At 46.7% G+C, this 22,903-nt stretch overlaps 1 protein-coding gene and 2 long non-coding RNA genes across 31 annotated transcripts in view; 1 reads left to right on the top strand and 2 right to left on the bottom strand.

Moving 5' to 3' along the window:
• NFIA (nuclear factor I A) overlaps nucleotides 1-22,903 on the top strand; it is a 520,766-nt gene that overhangs the window by 170,089 nt on the left and 327,774 nt on the right. For 9 of the 28 annotated variants that reach the window (XR_011532492.1, XR_011532489.1, XR_011532488.1 and 6 more), the window contains exon 2: nucleotides 17,089-17,620. Coding sequence is in view for 19 of the 28 variants with exons in the window: in XM_070592351.1 (XP_070448452.1) it covers nucleotides 17,089-17,620 (532 nt within the window). In the remaining 9 variants the exon portion in view is untranslated. Of the gene's footprint in view, nucleotides 1-6,782; nucleotides 7,267-11,979; nucleotides 12,253-12,681; nucleotides 12,964-14,235; nucleotides 14,562-17,088; nucleotides 17,621-22,903 lie in introns of those variants that run through there. The other 19 variants (XR_011532493.1, XR_011532494.1, XM_070592361.1 and 16 more) reach the window with 10 other exon arrangements.
• On the bottom strand, nucleotides 6,061-6,451 carry LOC139079153 (uncharacterized). 2 transcript variants are annotated; one of them, XR_011532502.1, is made up of 2 exons: nucleotides 6,310-6,451; nucleotides 6,061-6,208 (listed from the first exon to the last, which is right to left on the bottom strand). It is a non-coding gene; the product is annotated as an uncharacterized lncRNA (long non-coding RNA). The 2 variants fall into 2 exon arrangements; XR_011532501.1 differs by having other exon boundaries at nucleotides 6,061-6,156; nucleotides 6,310-6,449.
• LOC139079149 (uncharacterized) lies at nucleotides 10,483-11,993 on the bottom strand. The gene is made up of 3 exons (XR_011532497.1): nucleotides 11,581-11,993; nucleotides 11,391-11,480; nucleotides 10,483-10,819 (listed from the first exon to the last, which is right to left on the bottom strand). It is a non-coding gene; the product is annotated as an uncharacterized lncRNA (long non-coding RNA).

The raw sequence follows: 22,903 nt of genomic DNA, 5'->3' as shown, positions 1-22,903 counted from the left end.
TATTTTGGGGGGGGGGGGGATGTGATCTTAGGAATGTTAGAGTGAGTGTGAAAAACTCCAAGATCAGAGGGGTCAGCTTCAGCTCGTTCTCTCCTTTCTTTGTTTTTCTGATTTTCTGGGCCTGAAGACACTGACATCCAGCTGGTACATGCTAAGTTCTCAGTGTCGGGAGCACCAGGGCCACAGCCCAGGGCACTCACTGGTAGTTGAGGCATTCCTCAAATTGTCGGAGATGCCATCCTTCCTACCCCTCTGTCCTCATGCTGTCTGGAATCTCCTCCAGGGACTGGGGACGTGGTTCAGTGCGTCGTGGTGAAGGCTGTCCTCTTCATGACGTCCCTGCTCTGTGCATACACGTGGCAGTGGTGGTGGTGAGAGGTTATGTGCTTAATTTTTTCAGATCTCAGGATCTGAAAGCAACACAGACGTTGCTTTCAAACAGCTCTTCTTGACTTTGAATTTTATAATCACATGAATATTGTATACTTTGTAAGTTGCGACCTTTTCTCTTTTAAATTGATTACTAGGGAACTCAGTCAAAATTGCAAGTCAACCCTAGAAAAGTACATAGGATCTCATTGCATCTAATTGGATACTAATCTTGGCCTTGATTTCACCTTATTTTTATGTTTATAGTCTCTCTCTCTCTGTCCATCTGTGTGTGTGTGTGTGCCCGCACGTGTGTGTGTAGACAGATAGATAAATAGATGATATAGCTGTAGATACACACACGTCTCCACTCCAGAGCTTTTTTGAATAGAGACAGGATGAATAGGACTAGATACCCATATTCTTGTTCTGTGCTGTGTTATAAACGACTGTTGGTGGCACAGGCCTTCACAGGATAGAAACCTAAATTTTTGATCAGCTTCACATTCATGATTTCATTGAATCCTCACAAAATCTCAAGAAGTGAGCAGGGCTGACCATATTTACACTTTACAGAGAAGGAAGCCGAGTGAGAGACTGACCTGCCCAGAGCCACGTAGAGCAGAGAATAGAGAACCAGGTCAGCCCGCGGCTCTAGAGTCTTGCCGTCACCGCCACCCTCGTTTATTTTCCCTGAAAATTGTCCTTTAAGTGTCTGGACACGTTTGGGCAAATCTTCCAGGTACCAGCCTGGATTTCAGATCCCCTCTTCGGTTCAGATAATTAACCGTTTCCGTCTCCTATCAGATGCACCGACAGCATTTCTTCCTTTCCAGACCTCTTTCCAACTCTGACACCAGAGATGGTTAGTCGTCCCTTCCCATCCCTGCCGCCGGCCGTCTGCATGACGTAACTGCGCTGGCACTGGGCTGGGGATTAATTCTCCGCCAGTTGTGTAGCCACACACATCTCCTTGGCTCTGCTGGTTTCGGTTCTGTCATCTGTAAGACGTGGTCCTTGGATACTCGTACTTGCTACTTGGCTTTCGTCAAGACACAGGTTTCCTCTCTCTGGTCACCCCAGCAGCTCGGTTGTGTGACATCACCTTTGGGCCTCAGGACCTTGTGCAGTTTATTGCGGTGTGTGACGGAGATAAAAAGGATGGGTCTGCGGGGAGGGGGAAGTGGGGAGCTATTCCTCAATGGGTGCGAAGTTTCAGCTGCGCTAGCTGAGTAAGTTCTAGACATCTGCTGCACAGCATGGTGCCCACGGTTAACAGCAAGGGTTGAGCCTCTCCAAGTTTGTTAAAAGGATGGATCTCATGTTAGACATCCTTACCACAGAAAGGAGGGGGACACAGGGAAGCTCTCGGAGGCACCGGACACATCTGTCACCTTGACTGCGGTGATGGTACCGTGGGCATTTACGTTAAATATGTACAGTTCTTTTGTGTGGTAATTATACCTCAATAAAGCTGTTTTTTAAAAAAAGGATGGGTCATGTGTTTACCTTTGATTATGATTAGAGCCAGCTAACCACTAAAATGGTGCCTTAAACATTCTGAAGCCTGAACTCTCCTAAGCCAGACATCATAGCCAGAGCTTTGGGGAGGACGCTGAGTGGACTGAATTCTCTTCAACCACTCTCTAAGCAAATGACCTCGGGTGACTCCCTGCGGTGTCTGAGCCACACTTGCTCTTCTCATCAGTGTGGTGCAATTCACAATGCCTGACCTACCCATCCAGGAGGAGGTTAAAGGTGAGAACGTGTGGAAGGCCTGTGAAAAGCAAACTCAGTGTCCTACTGTTTACACTTACAAGTTCCCGCTAGTGACAGTGCCATGTCTGATTCCATCAGAGGCACGGCTGGAAGAGGTAATGGTCTGTTCATCTCCACACCCACACACTAATTTACCAGACTTTGACGGGGGAGCTACAATGGCGCTTTGCTCACAGGGACGCGAGGTGAACTAAGTCTGCACGTTCCAGGAGCTCGTGGTCCGGGAGACGAAGGCTGACACACGATGTGATGGGTGTCTTAGAGGTACACACGTGGCCTGAGAGCACACAGAGGGACTCGCCAGCTCCGCCCGGGGGTGGGAAGTAGCGTTAAACTGGTTCTTGAAACAAAGTGAGTGGAACAGGGAGAAAATTGTAGGGACTTCAGGAGAGAAAAAATCGCCCAAGTGAGGCATGCGAAGAATGAACAATGTGCTGTGTTCAGAAAGGGACTGAAGAGAAAGCGACTTCCTCAGTGTGGCTGGACGAGGGGCAGCAGAGAGAGAGGAGGCAGGAGGAGGGTCTGGAAAAGGAGGCTGATAATAAAATCAAATGTATTCTGTACCAAGTTGGGAAAAAGCCGGAAGATTTTAGAGAGGAAATAATCCCAAGGTACCACATAACTGTTTTATAATCTTGATTATGAATTACAGTAAAGACTAGGCTGCTATATCAGAGACCTCAAAACTCGGTGCTTCAATACGATCCAGGCTGGAGAGGCAGCTCTGCTCCATGAGGTCATACATGGATCCCTGTTCCCTCCGTCACAATGTTCTCCTGTCTCCCAGACATGGTCCTGGTCTCTGTGCTTGAAGTTGGGCCTCGAATGTGGCCTCCCTGCAGCCTTTGGAAAGGCTCCAAGTTTATAACAAACGTCTTGTAAGTAAGTGACATGGAAGCTGGACTCAATAATTCCGCTCACATTCTACTGAGAAGAACGCACGTGTCACGCCTGTCCACAAGGAATGCTGGAAGATACAGGCTGCAAACTGTTTCTCTGTGGCCCAAGAATAGAGAAAGAACACATTTGGGGGACAGTAGTCTCCCACAACTTGCTTATTTGGGAGCCTTATCAATTCCCAGATTTAAATCTGCTCCTAGTATTTATCATTTATGTTACTATGTTGGTCCTCTAACTGGCAGTTTGATTACTTAGTCTAAAAAGTGCTTTGGATAATCTAGGATTCACTCAGGCAAATCAAGAAAATATGAAACGGATCTGTGTTCAATGTTCAACCTAGTTCACAAATTAAAACAAATTTATTATTAGAAAAATATTGCAGTTTTGAATTATGTCTCTAATTCTATAAGACTCTGATCTTCTAGTCTCCATATCACGGCCTTACAAGAGTTTGAAGTTTTCATTTGGGTCAACAAAGCAGAATTCCCGGAAGAGCCTACTACTTATAAGGCATAAAGCCAGCCTACGTGGAAACATGAGACTCTCAATGGGGTTGCCAACCCAGAGTCACCCTATTTGAAGTGGGGCTGATTTTCGGCAGCATGGTGGGGCTGAGGTCACTGGCATGCAAATTCGCCAAGTGGCAAGAGCCAACACAGAGTAAACACCTGCTATCCACGTGAGCTACTGTTATTGTTACTGGTATTATTTTTAAATTATTTAATACTGGTAGGTTTAAGGATATAGAAGTGGCAATTTGTGGGATAAAGAGATCCTCTTTCACTAATAATAGGTCTTATATACCTTGTTGGTGTTGGGACTATGGGGAGATTGTGGAAAACCTTCACTCTTCTACTGTCCTTGTTGACCAAAGTCCCTGAAAACTAATGTCAGTGGTGTCTGCCTTGCCTCCTTGCCTCTCCCCCACCCTCCACTCCTCTGTCCCTCTCTCTCTTGCTCTTTCATTCCTGTGGTGCTACAGTCAGGACTTCTTTCGCTCACTTCTTCCTAACTGGTCTCTTTGCTTCCAATGCTAGAACGATCTTTCTAATTTGCAAATCTTCCTTTGTATATCTTTTGGTTAAATACCTTTGATGTCTCCCCAGTCACTCAAGGGGGAGTTTAAAGGGCTCACGAGACTCTGCCGTCTTGCCTCGGCCTGCCTTTCTAACTTCATCTCCAGTTACTGTAACACAAGCTAATACTAGCTGGAGCGACCCCATTTTCTGGCCCATTGCATAGACGTGCATCAATGTGCTTTCTTGGACAGGAATGCCCTGCCCTCCCTTGTCCATCTGATAAATGCATACTTCTGGCCCAACACAAGTGTCATGTCCTCTTTTTGAGCCTTCTGTGACTCCATCTGCACATCCAGGCAAAACCAGTCATCCTATCATCTGCATTCCTGTTGCCTTTACGTTCACCTAAGTTGGACAAAGCTCTCATCACACCACATTATTATCTATCTTTGTGTCTTGTCTCCCCCGTCGGACTGAGCTTCTTGCAGGTAGGAATCCTCTCTCATTCTCTGCATCCCCAGCTCTTAGTGCATTCAATCTGCCTAGGACATGGTACATACTCAACAGTAACAGATTAGTGTTATAGCTACGGTATGTTGAGCACACATAATGTACTAGGTAATTTATATACGTTATCTGAATATCTCCCACTTTCCAGATGAGGAATCGAAAGCTTACAGAGGTTAAATAATTTACCTGCAGTTACGCAGTAGGACCAACATTAATTCCTAAGTTGGATTCCAAAGCCTATAGTACGTTGTTGTTGACTAGATGTTGTTGACATATAAGAGGAATCTTGGGAGAGGGTGCTAACCTCCTGCATTAAGCTGGAGTCAGGGAACAACGGCCAACACACACAAAACTCACTATTACCACCCAGTGACCAGGCCGGGCTTGCTTAGCATCGGGGGCTATTCAGACCATGGCATCTACTGAGCAATACAAGTTGATACCTTGTGTGTGTTTCAAAGGCTCCTAGCTCTTGACAAACAGTCCTCCACTCTCACAATGGGTTGATGTCCTATTTGACAGGTGCTGTGTAACCCCCTCAAGGTCACAGAGCCTAGCATTAGCTGAACCAGGCCTAGAACGTTTTTGGTTACTTGAAATTCTTTTTTCTTTTTACTTAAGCCACTACACCCCATCAAGTGTATTTCTAGGGTGAAAGTAGTATGCCAAGGGGAAATGGATGCTCAGTGGAGGAGGCCAGGATTAACCGCCACAGACTTTCTAGAGCAAGACCATGTCTGAATCTGTAAGAGGCAGACCAGCAGAGCAATGCTTGTCTAATGGCAAGGGCAGCCCCAGGACCACACGGGCCAGGAATACGGCAACAGTTAGCTGGTGGTGAAGGCTAAGTCTAAAGCCAAAAATGTGGTTCAGAATAAAACAGGAGGTTTCTCTAACCTCTAATTTAACTGTGCAAGGTCCTGTTATTAATTAATTAGGTACCTTCACCAAGGACAGTTAAGAAAATCAGATCACTGCCAGGTTACTCCTATTCCTCTTGACTTCTGATTGGATAATTTTTATCAAGCGAGCTAAGCACACATTTTCCTGTAACTCAGTAATTCAGCAGGACGTCCTAAGCCACTTAACTGACGCAAGGCAAACACATTAAAAAAACGCGCTAGCCTGGCGGTGATGCATTCCATTTAAAGGGACAGACACTCCCTCCCTTTAGGATTGCCCCCCCCCCACCTATGATAGCTAGTTTGTCGCTTAAAATAAACACATAAAAGGTTGACATTGAAATATCCCAATTACATAGTCATAAAGAATTTGGGTTAATGAGATAAGAAGAATCAGTGAGATGAAGAAATGTTCCAACAATTAAAAAAACAAAAGCCCTTTTAAATGTGAAAACTCTTACAGCTCCTCTCCTGGGGGGATGGGAAGTGGAGGGGTGCGTTAAACTTTGTGGAACCCAGGCTTTGTAAGGATATCGACGAATTCGAGGCTTGGCAATTACATCAGGATTTCACTGCCTCTCTAGCTTTAAAGCAACAGCTTTATTCTTGAGGGAGCCCAGCTCGCCGTTCTGCGTTCAGTCACCTGCAGAGCACAACCAACGTCTTCCGTTCCGAACCTGGAGCAGAAGCTTTATTTCACAGCGAGTTCTCGGTGACATTCTGCGCTCTCTTGATTTAATGCATCAAAGAGAATCTTTAACTCTCGGTCTAACCAGTGCAAATAAAGGTTAGATCTCTCACTAACATCGTGAACTAGCCTAATAACTCACGAGAGGCTATGAAAAAGGTTCGGAGAAAGCAGGTGTGCAGACTCGATTAAACGTGCAAAACGCGCACAACCGCAGGCGAAGGTGCTCCGCCCTCGCATCTCCCGGCGCCGGCGGCGAGGTGCGGGGACGTCCGCGGCTGGACCCCGCGGGCTCCGCGAGCCGGGCCTGCTGACCCCGGGCCTGTCCTCCCAGGCGAGTCCCGGCCGGAGCCTGCGCGCGATGCCGGGGCTCCGATTGGCCGCGCGCCGGGAGGAGGGGTCTGGCGGGGAGAGGGGAGGAGGGGCGAAGAGGCCAGGCCTTTCCCGGCGCGTCCCGACCCCCTTCCGACCCCGTCCCGGCCCCTCCTTGCCCCTCCGTGCCCATCTCCACCCCGTCCCCGCCCCTCCCGACCCCCTCCAGGCCCATTTAGACCCGGTCCCCGCCCCTCTCTTCCCCTCCCGCCCCTCCAGACCCCCTCCCTGCCCCTTCCTGCCGATCTCGACCCCCTCCCGGCCCCTCCGGCCCCGCCACTGGCCGCCGCGCCTCGTGCGAGGTTTGGTGCAAATTGCAGCGACTGCGGAAATCACCGGGGGTTGGGGGGGAGAGGGGGCTGGAATCGATCGCAACTTCTGCAAAGTCTCGTGCGATCCAAACGCACGAGGCAAAACCGGAGGATCGGAGGAGCCGCGCCGGGCTTGGACCGCGTTCAAAGCGGAGAGAGACAGGGAGGGAGGCAGAGCGTGCCCTGCGATTGCAGAAGCCTCCTGATTTGGAGTAAAAAAAAAAAAAAAAAAAAAAAAAAAAAAATTCTCCAAGAAGCCTGCAATTGGCCAACAGCTTTTAAAAAAATCTCTTCCGGGTTTTCAACGGTTCCAAGTTTATTTAGATTTTTTTTTTAATGCAAAAAAAAGGGGACAGCAAATGAAGCAATTCGTCTGAACATTTTAAAGTTTCTCACGTACTCTTTACATTGCAATGGTACGTGGTACATCTTAAACTTTCTATTTCGCGTTTGTACGATATGTTTTATAAACAACAATAATGGTAGAATGATTTTGTTTAATGGCTAAGACTTTAAGGTTTCTCTAGCTTGCATATGCATTTAAGTGATTGCTGCGTAAATGTCTATTGTGATGGTTTTGTTTTAAAGACGTAGCTTTGTAGATGGCTTTTTTGCTATGTGCATCGCAGACCCGGTTTCCCTTTTTTTTTTTTCCTCCGAGATTTGAAAAAATTGCTGAGCTTGACAGATTTTTTTTTCCTCCGGGCGCTTGCTCGGTTCCAGAAAGGGAAAAAAAATCCTGTGCGTGCTCTGTTCTGTAAAAAGACGTCCAGGCTCAGCAGTCAACCTAACCCGAAAAGAAATGTCTGGAGCCGGGGAATAATTGACGATTCGATCCTCTAATCAATGGGACAGCACGGGAGATTGACAAGAGCTGCACCCAATCACGAGGAAGCTCGGGTGTGCAGTGGCTCGCAGGAGCCAGGGGGCGGGCAGAGAGGCGCTGAAGTTCGCTGCGGCTCCGGAGGGATGGCGCGGTTCAAGCTGTCAAAGCGGCAGGCTCTTCCGGATTTAGCGAGCACAATAGGAAAGAGTTTTCGAGTTTAAGAAAAAAGAACGGATTGGGGGATTTTTGCATGAATCGTATGCCTTGTCCATTGCCTTTCGGAAAAAGTTAGAAAAATTCTGCTACAGAAATATTTAACTTTGCATTAATTGTTATTTTTAAATTCAGGGAAGTTGTTAACCGTGGTGGAAGGCGAGGTTCAACTTTTAAATATGTGTGGCTTAGAAACTTCCGTGCTCTGTGGGACTGTCGTCAGCTCTGGGGGGGATCTGTTGCATACTCAGCATTGCAAAACCTAGCTCTGATTGTCTTGGAAACTGGCTTTCAAGGGCTTTGAAGGGATGGTTCAGCCAAGCCTCTCTCTTCCAGAACTGTGAACAGCAGTTTTAAGGGAGAGAGACTGTTTCACAGGGGGACTGACAGCTGTTTTATACATTTGAAAGAAAGAGGGGGAGAATGCTTTTTCTTGACTTTTCTCGAATTTTGCTGTTTAAATATATGGTCAGTAGCAAATAGGATATTGGCTGGCCAAGTTCACATTTCTTCTTGTTGCCACAACAACCCCTGTGGAGGGTGCTGTGGAAGGTTGCTGACTCCGTTGCTCGGCTGGAGTCTGCCCCTTGGACGAGTCTTTGACACCAGTGCAGTGGGAACCAACTGCAGTAGCTTGTCTTGGAGACAGTAACTGGCAGCCTCTGACTAAAATATATCCATCTCTTCCTTCTCTCTGAGCACTGTAGACACCTAATTCTGTTGGGAAATGAATGGAAAAATACTATGGGCTCTTTCCCATTTTGGATTAAATTCCCATCCAGCTATTTCCTAAGGCTTTAGGCCTTCTGATCAAATCTGGTTTTGAAATTTGATGTAAGAGTCCACCTGCATGCTCAGTTCAGCAACATGACTCCATTTAGGAATATATGCATATAAGAAAAAATCTGTGCACAAATGATGAGTAGGTAAAAAAACTAGAGAAGAAAAATGGTGGGAAATGCTAGTGATAAAGTTAGTTTTGCTAAGAACTACAGTTAACAGTGTTGTCACTTATGAACCCCAATTTTATCTTCACTGCTTTGGGCATTAAAATCTAAGTCATATTAGTAAGATCTTCCTATTAAATAACCTCTGAAATGAGAGGTATTTGAGATGTACATATAAGTGAAACCTCATTGACGTAATTTATATATCTAAGAGGATTTCACTGAAACTGGCAAGGTAACGTTTCTGCAAATAAAACACAGTAAATGCAAGGCTGGGCTCTGTGCCAGGAAGAATATGGATAGCAGAGAGCATGACAGGAGCCTCCTTACGCAGAGACAATCCCATTTCAAGGCAGCCTCCTAGCACTTGCAAAATAAATGATTGGAGCGGTTATTTCCAATAAGGGGTTTATCCTTCCTAACAACGGGTCATTTGTGTGATTGCAGTAAACTAGTTTTCTTACTTCACCTGTGTTTCCTACACTGGCGTCTCCTCTCCTCTCTTTCTTCTCTCCTCCCTCCATCCCTGCTTTCTCTCGAGTGTCTTAGCGTCTTTGTGAACTCTGGACAGGGATTTACTTTTGCAACTTGGGAAGAGGGGAGAGCGTTGGAAATGTTTTTTACCCCGAGACTGCCCTCTGAGGAACATCTGTTTCTTTGTGTGTGTGTTTAAATTTATGCCTGTTGGAGAGAAAGTTACCAGAAGCCTTTCTGTAACTGTAACTCTTCTACTGTATTTTTCTCAGTCCTGTTTCCAAAGGCTGTAGCTGGAAACGTGCTTTGTGGAGTTTCCCCGCCTCCCTCCTCGGCGGGGAGGGCGCGGGAGCTGGCGCGGGTAGGGAGCACGGAGCGGATGTGAAGGGCTTTGGTGCTGAACTTGGAGCCAGCCCTTGCCTAGAGGGCGCAAACAATCGTCCCAGATCCAAAAGTCTTACGGAGGGCGCCAAAAGTTACTTAAGATAATATTGCTAACCGCAGAGAGCTGGAAATCGCGGGCACGTCCACTGCTGCAACAAAAGAAGTTTTTAAAGTAGAAATATCAGCATTAAATTACTTTTCCCCCATTTTTTTAAAAACCAGGGCGATGTGCCAATCCTTTAAAAAAGAAAAAGTCTGTCTCTTTTTCTTGAGATTCACTTAAAAGTAAGAATCTCTGCTGTTTGGGGAAGAGGCAGATGTGAAGTCCATCTTTTAATACACCAAAAGAGAGATTTTAATCCGCTCTGGATGAGAGCTTCCCAGGAGGACACACTCGGAACAATAGCTTCTCGCTGTGCCTCAGTTCCATGTTGGGACCGTCAGCCAGAAACTTCTGTCGAGGAAACTTGGAGCGAGTTGAAGTTATAGATCCCAGCAAAGGTTTTCGTGGCCAGGGATGTTGTCTCTGCAGCTCGGCTGGGCTTTTAGGACATTTCTCCCCCCAACGGAAATCCAAGAGGAACCCAGGAAAAGCGGTTGTTTACTTTGGGACTCTCTCATTAAAGGTTTAAGTCATTATTTCTCCTCACCTCTTAATAAACAATCTGAGAGATGTCTAAGGATATTTAGAAGCCGGGTGTGGGAAAATGGTCCCTTGAGAATTCAGCAGGAATTATTTTAGCAATAAAGTAACTGGAGAACCAACATGAAATAACTTTAGACAGATGCAGAATATTTCAGAGTTTTATTTTGCTCTCTCCAGGAGCGAATCTCTTGCCCTTTCCTTTAAAAAGGGGGAGGGGGTCTGAATGAGTGGCCTTAACCCTCCCCTCACCCTCACCCGCGCCGTGGGCATTCCTACTGGAATTTCCCCCTTTCAGCTCTCTAGCTGTGCAGCCTCTGCCAAGGTGCAGGTTTCCGTCTCTGTGCCAGTGTCTTTCCTCTTGGAATTTAGAGCCGGATTCACAAATGCAGCAGGCTGCAAACTAGAGGGAGGAGAGGAGGAGGAAGATATGGGGGTTCGGAGGAAGGAGGTATACTTTCTTTCCCAGCAGGGAGGAGAGCCTAGAGAGAAAATATGAGGTTAAAAAAACTGGAAAAGCAGGCTTATTGGAAAGTTGCCAAACCCTAAAAACCACCCCTCTTTTCTGCCAAAACAATACTTTAGCAAACCTAAAATAATTGCAGGAAGCTCTTTTCCATTTCAAGAACTATTACCTGGGGGAGGGAAAAAGAGGGGGTTCTTAAAAGGCACCCTTCCAGAGGGGTCCCAGGAACAGGGACGGTAAGGACAGCCTGTGTCCAGTTCTGGGCACGTTTGTGGACCAGAATCTCTCCCTTTCCTAAGAGGACATCCTTCTCACATATTATTTTCTCCTACAAAGAAAAAGATGCCACAGCTAAAGCACTGCTGTTTCTGAACGTGGTGGAACTTTTTCTATGGCGTCTATGCTCAAACCCACTGGTTTCGCAGCTCTGGGGGGAGAACGCTCGTTAATCTCCGCCTCCCTTTCTGCAGACCTCCCCCCCCCCAATCCAGTGAATCTTCTGCGCGAACCCCCCCACCCCACACACACCCCTGCTTCTGAATGCCATAGAAGCTGCACAAAGTTTGCAGGATTTTGTGCATAATTACCTCTGCCGACGATCTATTCCCCTAGAAAGCTTCGTTGGAGAGATTACAATGCTTTGAGCCATACCGCATTTCAGAGGGGGAAAAAGTTACCTAGGAGGTCGGATTTTTTAGAAAGATTCGCATCCACGCCCGTTTGCCCCCGCCGCGTCCCCGCTCTCCACGCCCCCGCGGTGGGCCGGGCAGCGGGCACCTGGCGGGGCCGCCGGCCGCGTCCGCGGAGGTCTGCGGCGCGTGGGGGAGGGCCGGGAAAGTAGTTTTGTTTGCTCAAGCACATCCTGTGCGGCCTCCGCTGCCCGGAGCACAGCCTGCAGCCGCGCCGCGCCGCGCTCCCCGGTCCTGCGGGGCGGGCGGGGGCCGGGAGGAGGGGGCGCGGAGCGGAGCGGGGCGCGGAGAGGAGCGGAGAGGAGAGGAGAGGGGGAGAGGCGAGAGGAGAGGGGGCGAGGAGAGAGCAGCGGAGAGGGGAGAAGAGGAGAGAGGAGAGGAGAGGAGGGGAGAAGAGGAGCGCGGAGCGGAGAGGGGCGACCCCGGGAGAGGGGCGGGCGAGCGCGCGCGGGCCGGGAGAGGGGCCGGGGCCGCCCGCCGCAGCCCCCCCGCGCCGCAGCCTCCCCCCCAGCCGTGCGGAGCGGAGCGGAGCGGCCGGCGAGGCCGCGGCGGCGGGCAGGCGGCGGGCGGCGCTGCGCCTTTAACGCCCGGCCGCGGACATGCCCAGCGCCGAGTAGGCTCGGGCGGGGTTAAAGTTCGGCGCGTGGCGCGGCGCAGGGCGGCCGCGGAGCCTGCGATGTGAGCGCGGAGCCGGCGTCCCGCACCCGCTCGCCGGCGGGCCGCGCTCGGAGCGATGTACTCCCCGCTCTGCCTCACGCAGGTAGGCGGCACCGGGGCTGCGGGCGGGCCGGGCGGCACTGGGGGCGGCGGGCGGGCGGCCGGGGGGCGGCGGGCGGGCGGCACTGGGGGCTGCGGCCGGCCGGCCCCGGGGGGCGCGCGGCGGGCGGCGCGCGGGGCTGCGCCGTTCCGGGCCCCCGCGTGCGCGCGTGTGCGGGGCCGCGGCGGCGGAAAGTAACTTTGTTTCCACGCGGGTGCCTCCCGCCGGCGCAGGGCGAGCGGCGCCCCGGGGACCGCGCTCCGGACCGGCTCGGGCGCCCCGCACGCGCAGGCCGGACGCCCCGCGGCCGCCGGCGAGGGGACCCGCGCCCGGGGCGGGAGGGAGCTCGGCCCGCCGCCCCGGACTCTCGCTCGGCTCAGGTGCGCGGGGACGCGGGGTCGGCGGAGCGGGCTGCGTGGACGCGCGCCCCCCGGGAGCCCGCGTCCCCGCCGCCGCGTCCGGGAAAGTTGGGGTCGACCGAGCCGCTGCGCAGGAGGCCGCTCGGCGGCGTGGGGCTCGGTCGCGCCGGGCGCTCCCTTCCCATCGCTCCGCGGCTGCTCCACCCCGGGCGAATGACTGCAACTTCAGGGCTCCAAATCTGGGCCTTTGGAGTGTATGATTTATTTCCTTTGACTGAAAGGCATGAAGTCAAAGTGATTTTGCGCTGGAAAAAAAAAAAAAAAAGGAGAAAGTGCGAGCCTTCGTACTGTTTGGGTAGGTTACGAGGATCTGACTATTAATCACTGCACGAAGTTGTCTGCTTCATGCTTCATGCAAAGTGTTTGTTTACGAGTCCCGGAAAAACCTGCCGCCACCGCCTGCCGTCCTGTAGCAGGAGACAACGGTTTAACCCGAATACGTTCTGCAAGGCTAAAAAGTATCAATAGTTTCTCTCTCTTCTCTAGATTCTGGATTTATTTCCCACATGACATCCCTTCTTGTTGCAGTATCTAACAGTAATAATACCGGCTGTTTGATCTTAGAAGGCTCTTAAATGCATCTTTTATGCTGAAATGGTCTGTTTGGGATTTAGGCCTAGCATTAATAATGGATAGCAGTTGCTTTTAGTTATGGTAAAAGTTTTTTATTTTTCCCTAACAAACTTCCAAAGTTGCTAATTTAGTAACTTGTGGAAGTTTGGACTGAAACTTTTCCAACCACTGCTGGCAAGGCTCACAATTGCATATGGATAAGATGCAAAGTGTAAGAGATAATTTGAATGAGTTACCAGTACAGTGAAAATGCTGGGATCCAAGGGCTGAAGTTCTAGCTGGCAGGAGTTTGCAACACGGAGAACGTGGGGATAACACCAGTGTGCTGCAGTAGTGGGAAAGGACCCTCACACAGATGCCCTACCGTCTTCTCAAATGGACTGTCTAAGAGGAGTTCATGTTTTCGGATGGTGCACATGTGAGGGTAATGCCTGTGCATCCATGCAGGCCCAGAGCACAGTCAGGTGTGTGAGAAGGTTGCATTCTCTTGGATCATGAGCTATTATCACATTAACAAAGTTGGATTACAAAAAAATTTGGCAGTGTGATTGATACATTCACTAGGCCTTCTTCTGGAAACACCACTGAGAGAATCGCTTACTTAGTCTAACAGTTTGTGAAGAAAATTTACACTAAATAGTGAATGAAGGCCATATATTTTATGAGTTCTTTTAGAAATTGATTTACAATTTATTTAACTTGCTGGAATATTTATAAAGCTTTAGAGATGGTTTTAAAAAGAAAAACTTGGGTGGTTTATTGGTCATTAAAGAAAAGTCCAGTAGGCACAGTGATGAAAGTGCTCTAAATGAGAGAGTACACGCCAGATACGTGGATGTAATTTTTAAAAGCTTTATCAGGAAAATGCCAGACATCTTGTTTTAATCCATGTAGGCATATCGTAACCAAATCGGGTACCTGGCCCTAGAATGATAACCCAGTAGGAATTTATAGGTGAACCTTTAAAAGAAGTTGTCCCAGAAATAATCAGCATTCAGTGGTTCTTAAACTTGGACAACTTAGAAACAGATGACCGTGTAAGATGCTGATTCAGAGTCGTACGGTGTCTGAAACAGGTTTTCAGGTTTGTTTTTACCGGTGGCCTATAACTTTCTCACCGAGTGCATATGTAAAATAGTCTTTGTTTTCTCTGGAATATTTTGAAATATTACGTAGCTTATGGCGAGATGTGCAGCCACATGATTTATAAGGGCATACTGTTTTTTTAAACTAACTTATGCTGTGCCTGGACATTTCCTACAAGTTAGTGATTTTTTTAGTTTGAGGTTCTGGAATATTTCTAATTGTGAGTTGATAAAGGTAAGTAGCACTTTAGTTGTACGTGTGAGTAAAGTTGTACAAAAGAGTGTGCACTTTTATTGGCACAGTCTTGAAACCTTTGGGGAGTAATAAGTTGTAAATACTTTTGATGCAAAACTGGGGGTTTCGATTATTCTCAATGATTAGTTGACACAGTTTGCCTCATTTAAGGATTTTTATGATGAGATATGTGGACGTTTGGCTGGCAGGTAAACAAAATCCTTGTGAACACGAATGAACGCAGTTTGCAGTTCCGTGAGAGGCATGTCGGGAGTGTCTTCGAACACTTAAATACCATATTAGAATGTTTATTTAAAATGTTTGTTATCTTTAATAAAGCTTTTTAATAAGATAACATTTTCACGTAAATATGAATTGTTTGGAGCTAAGTTATTCTTTGCCTTATAAAGTGGGGCTGAGACTTTAAAATGAAATCTTCCTTTTGGTGAAAGCCCACTTTGTGGTTAAGGTAGACTCCGGGAGTTCTTTGCATAATACCACACAGCTTCGGTCCCTAGCATGCCCTGTGTGTATAAGAAAATCAGTCAAATGCGAAGGACTGTTTCAAACTCCGAATTTATGTATTTTAGAGCATTTCAAGGATGAGCTCAGAATTTAGTAATGTTTAAATGCTTTGTGGTTTGGCGTATACCTTATTAGATAAATTGTGCCTTAAAAAATGCCCCCCTCCCATTTCTCTCCCCTGAAGTATGGCAATAAGAAAGATTCTCAAACATCAGAAATTTTAAAATGCTAATGCTTTGTGGTAAAGAATAGTATAATTCTTGTATTTTTCTCTCTTCTCTCTCCACTTAAAGAATGCACACATTATAAAAGCTGATTTCTTCTCTTTTGGATTCTTTTATTGAAAAAGAGCAGTTTTCAAGCTAAACTTGAATTGCAGAGCCTGAAATTTGTTCAGAGAGGAAAAAAATAAATGTCAGTTACTGAAATGATTTATTATATAGTATATTACCATATACTTACTTTTAAAAAACCAGTCCTATGTAGGTGTTTAGATGATTGATTATAATTTATAATCTTTTAACAGACTTGATTGTTAAAATATTTTACCAATTTTAACCACTCAGTTTACATTTGAAAATTTAAAAATTTAGTGATTGCTTTAATAGTAATAATATTTTGGACATTACAGTTACTTGTGCCTCCAAAGTATAAATTTAGATGGATATTACAAACTGAAAAAGAATGCATTTTATAATATTTGTCCTATACTCTTTTGAAAAGGATCATCAAATATCTCTTTGGTTTTCTTATCCTTATTTATTTGAAAGTAAGTAATTTATCTTTTAAGAGGGTTGTGTGGTGGAGAGAAGTTATGTAAGACCAGTGTGGTCTGGTTCATCAGAAGTTAGATGTAATCAGAGAGCTTTATGAAGGCTACTGCTTAATTTTTTAAAAATTTTATATTTCTTCAGAAAATGTCAAGTAAAGGAATCAAACGTTTTCAAAAATCAGTAAGAAAAATTTAAATGTTTTAAATTCAATTTTATTTTAAAATTACTTGAATTTTGAGAGGAAACTGTGAGGATTTTCCTGGAGTCCTGTAAACATTTAATATGCCGTGTTCTCTGTTTCCCTGTGAGAAAAAGTCTGAAATATTATTTCCCCAAATTAAATACTGATTCTCTTTTTCAGGGGTCATTATTACTGAAGGCATTTCACAATCATATCAGTAAATTAAATGTATTTAGTTGCAAGAGTGTTGTCACGATGACGCATTCTGTTTACTATCTGGCATGCACGCTTTTCTTTGTTTTTTCCTTTTTGTTTCATTCCCATAGTATCTGCAACTATGTCTTGGACATAGATCTTTTATTTTAGTCTGATGAATATCAAATTCATCTCTTCTTTTGTATAGGGAGCTGCCAATTCTTCTAAGTTTTTGACTCAAAAAAATTATGTGCAGCTGTAATACTTAAAAAGGCATTAAGATGCTACCAGAATGAGCGAGGAGCTGCCCAGAGTCTCCATGCAATATTTTTAGAGGGAAAGTCTTTGTTTTCATTGATCGCAGAGTGGTTTTCGCTCCTGGACTTCCATAAACACTGACTGGCATCTGCATGTTTAGGGTTTGCCAATCTGGCGGGCGAGCCTGGCCGCCCCACAAGGAGTGAGGTCAAGGCTGGAGCAGAGTTACATGTGCCTTCCTTGAAATAGGGTTAAGATTATACGTTGTCATAAGTATTTCAGTAAACTTCACTTGCTGTCTGAAGGATTCGGGACCTTGGCCCGACAATAGAACCTGGTACACTTCGGTGAACGTATCAAAACATTTTTAAATGTTTAGCAATTTTCTTCTTTGAGATTGTGAGAAATGATACCGACAGTTTTCTTTTTTCCCTCGGGGGCTTCCCAGAGGGATCCTCTGTATGATTTTGGGAATGTAGTGCTTGAATCGAATTTCAGGTGAAATAAGGATTTTTTTTTTAAGGTGACCATCTGAAGAGAAGTTGTTTCCTTTGTTTTCGTTGTAGTTATATTTTTATCTGTGTTCCTCTCCCAGGATGAGTTCCATCCTTTCATCGAAGCTCTTCTGCCCCACGTCCGAGCCTTCGCCTACACGTGGTTCAACCTGCAGGCCCGAAAACGAAAATACTTCAAAAAACATGAAAAGCGTATGTCAAAAGAAGAAGAGAGAGCCGTGAAGGACGAGCTGCTGAGCGAAAAGCCTGAGGTCAAGCAGAAGTGGGCGTCTCGACTCCTGGCCAAGTTACGGAAGGACATCCGACCGGAGTACCGGGAGGACTTTGTTCTCACGGTCACGGGGAAGAAGCCCGCGTGCTGCGTGCTCTCCAACCCCGATCAGAAGGGCAAGATGCGCCGCATCGACTGTCTGCGCCAGGCAGACAAAGTCTGGAGGTTGGACCTTGTCATGGTGATTTTATTTAAAGGTATCCCGCTCGAAAGTACTGATGGGGAGCGCCTGGTCAAGTCGGCCCAGTGCTCCAACCCGGGGCTCTGCGTCCAGCCGCACCACATAGGGGTGTCTGTGAAGGAGCTCGACTTGTACTTGGCGTACTTTGTGCACGCGGCAGGTAAGTGTGGTGAGAAGTCGCTCCTCTCGCTTGGCTGGGTCTCTTTCCTGGTGACCTCTGCGTGTGCCGGACCTTCCCTGAGCTCCCGAAGTCGCAGGCGGTGTCCATCCAGAGGGCGTGGTTCCCCAGCCGGACCGCCGGAACAGCCAGCAGCCCCGGGCCTGAGCCCCTCTTTCGGGTGGAGAGGTGCAGCCGTGAGGGGATTCTCACTCAGCTCAGGTCTTTGGCAATGGTGTTATGGAAGGCGTTGGTAGTCAGTCCTGTGACACGTTGAAATCACGTTTTGACGATGGGTGAGAAGCCTCGTGAAAACCTGGTAGGACAGAGTGGGCCCTAACGGCACGTGGCCGGGTTAGAACGCACTGAGTCTCTGTAGTCGCTTTCTTCTGGGAGTATTTTTAACCCACGGGACCCTCTTGAACCCCTGCTAATTAAGAAGAGGTTGGACATAGGGTGACTGTCAAGTTGCTGGTCGTTTATGAAGGAAAAGAGGCATTATACGCAAACTCAGAGGCTGTTTATGTAGGGCTTAGTGTTCTGAGAGAGCTGAGGAGAGAACGGACCAGCTCTAAGTAGTGATGGAGAGGTTAATCTTCAGTCACCAGCCTGTGCAGTGCATGCGTGCATTGAGAAATCGATATTGATAATTGATGCAGTGAGTTGCTTTGATTCGAGTTAGGCTTCTTGACTGTCCAGGGCTGCTCTCGAGCCCTGTTGTACCTGTACAAGTGAGTGGCGGAGGATGAACTGTGGAGGGCTGGATGCAGGGATGCATTGCTACTTTGTTCCTTTCGTCTTTTAGACAAAAGGCTCATTGTGTTCTGTTGGAAGCTCAGGCCCTGTGTAACTTGTTGACTTTTTATACGTACATCTCGGTATCGGTCTTGCTAGATTACCTGCATGGCAGTTACTTGAAGCAGATGGAAGAAGGAGGGTTGTGGAATCCTACCAGTAGGTTGTTCTGGGGCTCCTATATTTGTGTATCTTTTCACAAAGGAGAGAGATGTTACCTGTAAAATCAACACTGCACTGTTTTGCAAAACATTGTTAATTCTAAAAATGTGATCTATTTTTTAAAGAAGTCAGCTGACAAGCTAGCCTCTATTATTTTTCTCAGTATATCTTTTAGAAAGAGAACTTTTGTTATCCATCTGTCCTTACATAAGAAACTGGAGAAATTAACTTTGCAGGCATGTCACATCGACGTGCATTCTCTTGGCAGGGGATCCACGAGTATTTTAGAGGATGTGCTCTGTAAGTTTTTCAAATATTTGGGTTTCTGAAAACATATCCTTAATTATAAGAAGTGCCTGTTGCTTCAGCCAGTTCTGGGTCTTGAGAATGAAAATGCAGCACCTCTCAAATGACCTCTAAACAGGAACAAGCAGCCTTGTCTTAACCCCTTCAGCCTCTTGTTGTACTTTTTTCATCTATTGAGAAAGCAAAGTTAAATTTTTAAAAATTTATTTGCATACATAAGTGGAGATTCTGATAGGGAAACAAGATGCAAAAAATGTATGGGTGTTATAAGTGCTTTCAGGGAGCACTCATTAAAATCTTGTGTTTAATGTTCTCGAGATTTAGAAAAGTAAATTTATGAATTACAGTAAGTGTTCTAATTCACACCCTAGAAAATGGAGGGTGCCCACAGGTGGGGCAGTCGAGGTGCCTGCTTCCTTGCATGGTGACAGCAAAGGGAAACCCCTCTTAGGTTTTTGTGAGGTGGGCGGCGCCCATGGCGTCTTAGCGGAGAGCATCTCCCTCGGCCAAGGAGGTGCAGCCTTCCAGCTGCTGCCGTTACAGGGGTCCCTGCTGATTGTTGAGGTCTGTCGCTGTGCTATTGTTCCAGATCCTTGAATGCACACACTTCTGCTGGTTTCAGATCCTGGCGGGTTATGTGGGTAAAATGACACGTACGAGGTTGCTCAGGATGGTTAGCATCCTTATCGCTCAGACAGGGTCTGTTGACAGCGGCGTGGCTCAGACCACCTTCCCTTGTGGTTCTCCTGAGTGTCCCAGAATCCCCTGCCAGGCCTGGACACCGGCCAGGTGTCAGGCCATTGGCTATCAGGAGCCAGCGCCGCCGCCATGGCTGCTCCTCTGTGTGCGCAGCGGGACGACTGCAAAAGAAAATATTAAGGGCCTTTTGTCTGACAATATTTCACATTAGATTTCAGAGATTTAGAGACCTGTTATTTGTGGAAGGGGAAGTGCCAATACAAATAGGAGGTGCATGGGTCAGCTTGCACACGATGATTCGACAAGCATCTGTTCTAACACTGAAGATGTGCAAACACTAAACGATGTTTTCACCTTAAAAGTTCTGAGAACTTGCCAGTCTTGGCAGGAGGCAGAGACTCTGAAATGTGGTTCCAGAAACGTGCCAAACCATCGTGGCCATTGCACCTTTCATGTGTTTTTCCCCCCCTCTTTTTTTTTTTTTTTTTTAAATGTTGTACTTTTTTTTTCAAAATGCCATTTTTTCCCCTAGATGGCCACAAAAATGAGATCTTTTTTCCCTTCTAAAGATGTGTACAGTAACACTTCCTTGTGGCTTGGCCTCATCCTTGGTGGGAAGTCGATGCCTTGGAGGGAGCACACGCAGATCCTAGAAGCTGATGCAGAATCAGTCCCCTTTGAAAATCACAGGTGGTTTTTTCTGAGACTTATTGAGATGCTAAAATGCAGCACATAAACTGCATTCCAATTTTTTTCTCTAAATCCAGTGGCATTAGAACTGTGTGAATTTTGTGGCTGATAAACAAGTGTAATGAAGTCAGAGTGATTCCATAAGCCTGAGAATGTCATCTCGTTAGAAGTATGAAAGAGTAAAACCATGTTTTGCCCTCAGTCTGGTCTCTGAGCCATCCTCCCCATGGATCACATGACCTCTTGGAGATATTACGGTTTGTGGCACACGGCTTTCTTCGTGGGCGTGTAACAGTAAAGCTAATTTATGGCTGGTCTTTACCAGATGATCTGTATCAGAACCTACAATATGCCCGGCACGTGGCAAGGTCACAATGTAAGTTGTTAAGGTCATGACCTTAGCCACCAGGCGTTTGACCTTTTAGATAAAGTTAACCTTTGCTCATTAGCAGGCACTCAACCGAGAACTTTCTGGAGAGTTTTTTTTTTTTAAACCGCTTCTGTATAACTTCTGGTAATGTCATCAGATTCTGGAAGGATTCTCAGTTGTGTTAGTTAAATTTTGTAAGAGTTTAGACTGTCTGAGGGTTCGTCTCTTGGACAGAGGTGGGTTGCTGTATCTGGGCCACAGAAGGGCAGAGCCATGTTTACTTTTGAGTTGTTACCTGCTGTATGGTAGAATGAGAGCTCTGGGGCAATGGTGTGGAGACCTTTAAAACTAAGACACAGAAATTTATGTTGAATTCAGCCAAGGCCCTTGCTAATTTTCAGGCGGCATTAGGCCCCAAAAGCTAAATCGCAATGAGCATCTTCACTTTTTGCAGATGAGGAATTTTCTAAGCTTGGAAGTATTTTTAGTGATCTTAAAATTTGCTTTGAAAGATTGATGAATGACCAGAATTTGTCAGGTAGTTGCTGTAGTTGGTAAGTAGCCAGTGACAGGGACAATTGAATTTGTGCGAACGGTGGCATGCGTGCTTGCTAGTTTTAAGGTAGGAAGTGAACGTTTTTGCACAGTGATGTCTCAGCTCGGTGGTTACTGGCTGCTGCCGCGCCGTCCGGTCCTGTCTCTTCTCAGCATCACAGGGACCAGGAAGAGGAGTGGCCCCGTCATCCCCTGAAGGAGCCGTGCAGTGTCTCGGAAGGCTGTCACCCATCCTGGAAACTGTCCGGCAGTGTCACTGATGGCCATGTTACCTGTGCCCTGTTCTTCACTTCTGCTGTCACAAGTGCTCATTTAAATTACTTACATCACTGCTAGTTTTGCTCTGATATGTCATGTACTGTTGCATTTCGACAAAGAGAGCACGGCTCCCCCTCAGGTGCGTTTTAGCTTTATTTTGGCCTCGCGATTGCCATTCCTTCATAGAGTCACAGAGAAAGCTGCGATGTGCAGATTCACCAGATGGTCATGTTGACAGATTGAAAATTCACTTCCTACTGCTTCAGAGCAGGTGTAAGATTAGGAGTGTCTGTGCAGGAGTGTGTGTGTGCTTCATGTGCGTGTGTGTGCACAACCAGGCTGCACACAGAGTGCTGTGTAGGACAATGGGAAGGATTTCTTTTTTTAAAAAAGCTGGTACTTTAAATACAGTGTAACTATATGCATGAAGTTATCAGTGCATATCAAATAATTACTGTAAATTTTTTTTTTTTGAGGAAGGTTAGCTCTGAGCTAACATCTGCTGCCAATCCTCCTCTTTTTGCTGAGGAAGACTGGCCCTGAGCTAACATCGGTGCCCATCTTCCTCTACTTTATATGTGGGACGCCTACCACAGCATGGCTTGACAAGCGGTGCCAAGTCCGCACCTAGGATCCGAACCAGCGAACCCTGGGCTGAAGCGGCTCGTGCGAACTTAACCACTGCACCACCGGGCCGGCCCCTGTGAAAGTTTTTTAATGAATATTGTTGATGGTTACAGTTTACAATTTTATACCAAATTAATTAGTTTCTTAATTTTTAGGTAACTTACCATGTTTGTTTGCGGCAATATTGCATATCTGAAATATATCCAGTGTGTTCTGTGAGCAGGTGCTTGTGTGTGGCGTGGTGTTTACGCTGGAGTCCAGGATGTACATTATGTGATCAGACTTCTTCAGGACCTCGATAAACTCCCTGCTAGAGAGCATAGCAGTTAGTTGCTGTGATTGAAATAACAAACTGTATTTGGAAGAAGGAGTAAGACTAATGAACAGTGATGTTTACAATTAAGAGAGTAAGTACCACCCTATCTCAGATTCTAACTCTGCCCTTGAAGTAAACACAAGGTGCATTTTGTGGCTGATTAATCTACTGTCAATTAAGGATATATGCACACAGTTTTAGAAAATTTCATTTATCTTTTTATTTATCTGTTACTTCTTCAAAGGAGACAGCACTGACAATCAACGGGCTTGAGATAAATATGGCTTTTATGTTTGAGTGTTTTCTGCACAACCTGAGGATAGTAACAATACCTTTATCTAGAATATAGTGAAAAAGATGGCATCCCAAGGCAGGGCGCATCCAGGAACGGGGCGAGAGTTGTTCTGGAGTGAACCTGTGAGCCGGTGCTGGCTTGCCCATGGCTGAGAGGCCTTCCCGGTGCTGCTGGCTTGGATCTGCCTGTCTCCTCTTCCACCAGTGATGAATA

This window comes from Equus przewalskii, chromosome 24 (assembly GCF_037783145.1).
Source record: "Equus przewalskii isolate Varuska chromosome 24, EquPr2, whole genome shotgun sequence".
NCBI lineage: Eukaryota > Metazoa > Chordata > Mammalia > Perissodactyla > Equidae > Equus > Equus przewalskii.
This window is presented reverse-complemented; position numbering and strand designations above follow the sequence as displayed.